Genomic DNA, 3,155 nt, shown 5'->3' with positions numbered 1-3,155 from the left:
ATTACAAATATTTTTACTCATGTATTCTAACTTAGTTGCTATTATTACATGCTTTTTAATTCATATTTTATCCTATATAAAATACTATATTAATTTTATAAAAGATATGTCGATACCTATTATAAAGTTTGATAATGTAAGTCAAATGCTCCATTGATACTATACTCAGATGTTATATAAAGAAATCATGTATTTTATTAAGTTATGCAGTTATTCATAATGCATATTCGTTTCAATCTTTTAAACACATCTACACTTTTTACTTCTTTTAATACTAGAGCAATCACAGAAGCCTTCGAATTGTATCATTGCTCATAATTATATTTGGGACTATAAGAACTTCCATGTATAAATAATGAAAGAACAATAAGGCAACTATACAAGTTACTACTCTTCATTTTGCCATTTATTTAGTACGACGGAAAAAATTAATCACTACGTTATTAAAAATACAACAATAACATCACATTTTGTGCATGAAATAAATCTTGCATACTTCATGAAATAACATTTACTAGCAATTTAGTTCCAAAATAGTATGTAATTATCTAACTCCAATAAAACATTGCAATATACTCCTCCGTCCAATAATTTCAAAATTGAATCACTGTATATAAGCAACAATAACAGTAATATCATCAATTTTTCCTCCTTTGTGAATTTGGCGAAGGCATTCCCTCTCAACTGCTCTGGCAAATGGTGTATCTGCAAATCTATCAAATGAATTATACAAAGCAATGTTTCCAATTTGACTAGCCAACTCTTCTGCCTTCAACTTTCCGTCGATCCCTCTGTGAACAATTTCCTCAATCTCACTTTCATTCACGTTATCAAGCATACCGTCCGTTCCAACAATCAAAATATCATCTTTCTCGACGTTTAATTCCATCTCTTGGGCAACGCTTGGGCTATCCTTGCTATTCCCTAGTTGGTACGGACAATTAAACCCCCGTTGTTGCATCGGCGATTTGTATATGATCTTTCCCTTTCTAATTAGGAAAAATCCACTATCGCCAACGTTTGCGGCAAATATAGTACTTTTCGCCGTGTTTAGGGTTATAATACAGGCGGTAGATGATCCTTCAGAATTTGTATTTTTGTAAGCTTCTTGAAGAACTCTTTTAGGGTTTACGTGACCCTTGGGTTCAATATCAGTGGCGATAAGTGAATTGTTCATAAGCTCTCTCGCGTACATTCCAGCGTCAATTCCCTCTTTTGCCCATCCACCTACGCCATCAGCGACACCAATTGTTTGGTATAATTCATGGATGAAGTGTGCATCTTCACCTAGTAGTTTCGTTGGATTTTCTTTGGGCAAGTATATAGATGCCGCCACCATCTTTAGGCATGCAGGTAATATGTTATCACTAAATTCGAGCCTCGTGTTGATCTTGAAAAGATCATCTACTTTCTTGAACGAATATTGACGATCATCATAAATATATTTGAGTCTCTTGTTGTTGTTGTTATGAATATTATCAAGTTGATCATTAATTTCATAAGAAAAGTCCAAGTACCTCTTGTGCGGCAACTCGACTACTTCGTCCAACTTATTCTTGGAACAATAATATTGATCACGACCTAGTGATGATATGCATGCAGCCATATTCGTTGTGTTTATTTGCAGAATTTTGGAAATAAAGTAAAAAGTGAGTTTTGAAAGTTAATGCTCAAAGGGCTACTAATATATACGTTTTGATCCCAAGTAGAACAGGTTAAGGAAAAAAAAAAATTGTTGGAAATTACTAAATGGCCTTTAGGAGATTGAGTAATAGATACGCTTAGTAATTAATCCCAATTAGAGTAGGTTTGGGAAAGAAAAGTTTTTGGTAACTAAATGGGATTCTAGTTTTTCAAAACTACTTATCAGAATTATAACTCTACCACCTTTTGTTATTACTCTCTTCTTTTTATCTTATAGCCTTCTTATTAAAAATATTTATTTTAATTTAGTTGTATTATTTATGAAATCAATAGAATTTTATTATATTCTTCCAATATTATTCCTATCATTGTATGATTGCGTAAAGTGTGTATGCTCAAATTTAAATTTTCAAAAAATAATTAATAAATTTAATTTGATAAAATAAGCTCTCAATGAATATTTTCTTAATTAGAGGAGTGCTAAGTCAACAAGGGTCAACTTTTTTTATACTTATTATATTGTAAGTTACAATTTGTAACTAATACATGTATGCATATATACTATTTCCTCAATCTCAAATTACTTGACATGTTTAAGAAGTCAAGAGATAATTAATTATTATTATTTTTCAACTATGCCCATAGTAATTGAAAAATATTCATCATATTAGTCAATTTGCACCCCTTATTAATTTCTTATTAAGAGTTGTGAAAAAAAATATTCCAAGTAATTTAAGACGAAGAGAGTAATAAAGAATTATGGGTAACTATGATCATCATATTAGTTAACATTCTTGACTGTCTCTATATACCTATTGCTTGTAGGTTGTTCGACTCTATTATATATATATATATATATATATATGACAAAAGACAGAGAGCTCTAATGCAAATTTTATTTTTGTAATCTTGCTTTTCCAAAGATAAGAAGTATATTAAGGTAACTTGTTAAGTATAAATTTAAAATCTCTTAAAAATATCTACACTTTTTACTTCTTAACATTGGATAAAGGCCTCTAACATAAATTTTATTTTTGAGACCTTGCTTTTCAAAGATAAAAAGTACAATAAACTAACGTATAAAATGTATTTAAAATTTCTTATACACATATACTCTTTTTTACTGTATAAATACACAAATTTCTCACATTATCTTCTCACATCTTGCCTTAATATTTTCTCCTTAATTTATACATTTACATTTCGCCTTACTATTTCTCTTATATTTAGAAGAGAAATTAGTGATGGAAACTTCAGGATCTATAACTTTCATGACTTGTAAAATCATTAATTCAAAAATATTTAAATCAATGGTGAACTAACAAAAAGAAAATGATTATTTCCTTTGAATATTAAACATAGTTTTTAGAAGTTATTAAAAATAGTTGTTTGTAAAAAGGGAATAGATGCTTTAGTTTCTTACGGATTATTTGGTTGATGGTTCGAGTTACATGAGAAAATTGAAGGAAAGGTGTCTTTTAAGTCTTGAATGAAGGATTGGTGACATTGAC

The 3,155-nt window shown here is 29.6% G+C and overlaps 1 protein-coding gene across 1 annotated transcript; it reads right to left on the bottom strand.

Moving 5' to 3' along the window:
- Positions 1-604: 604 nt before the first annotated feature.
- Positions 605-1,606, bottom strand: LOC124892788 (probable protein phosphatase 2C 55). The gene has a single exon (XM_047403989.1). It carries the CDS (start codon positions 1,604-1,606, stop codon positions 605-607), a length of 1,002 nt encoding a protein of 333 aa, XP_047259945.1.
- Positions 1,607-3,155: the final 1,549 nt, after the last annotated feature.

Source organism: Capsicum annuum, unplaced genomic scaffold, assembly GCF_002878395.1.
Source record: "Capsicum annuum cultivar UCD-10X-F1 unplaced genomic scaffold, UCD10Xv1.1 ctg50628, whole genome shotgun sequence".
NCBI classification, from domain to species: Eukaryota; Viridiplantae; Streptophyta; class Magnoliopsida; order Solanales; family Solanaceae; genus Capsicum; species Capsicum annuum.
This window is presented reverse-complemented; position numbering and strand designations above follow the sequence as displayed.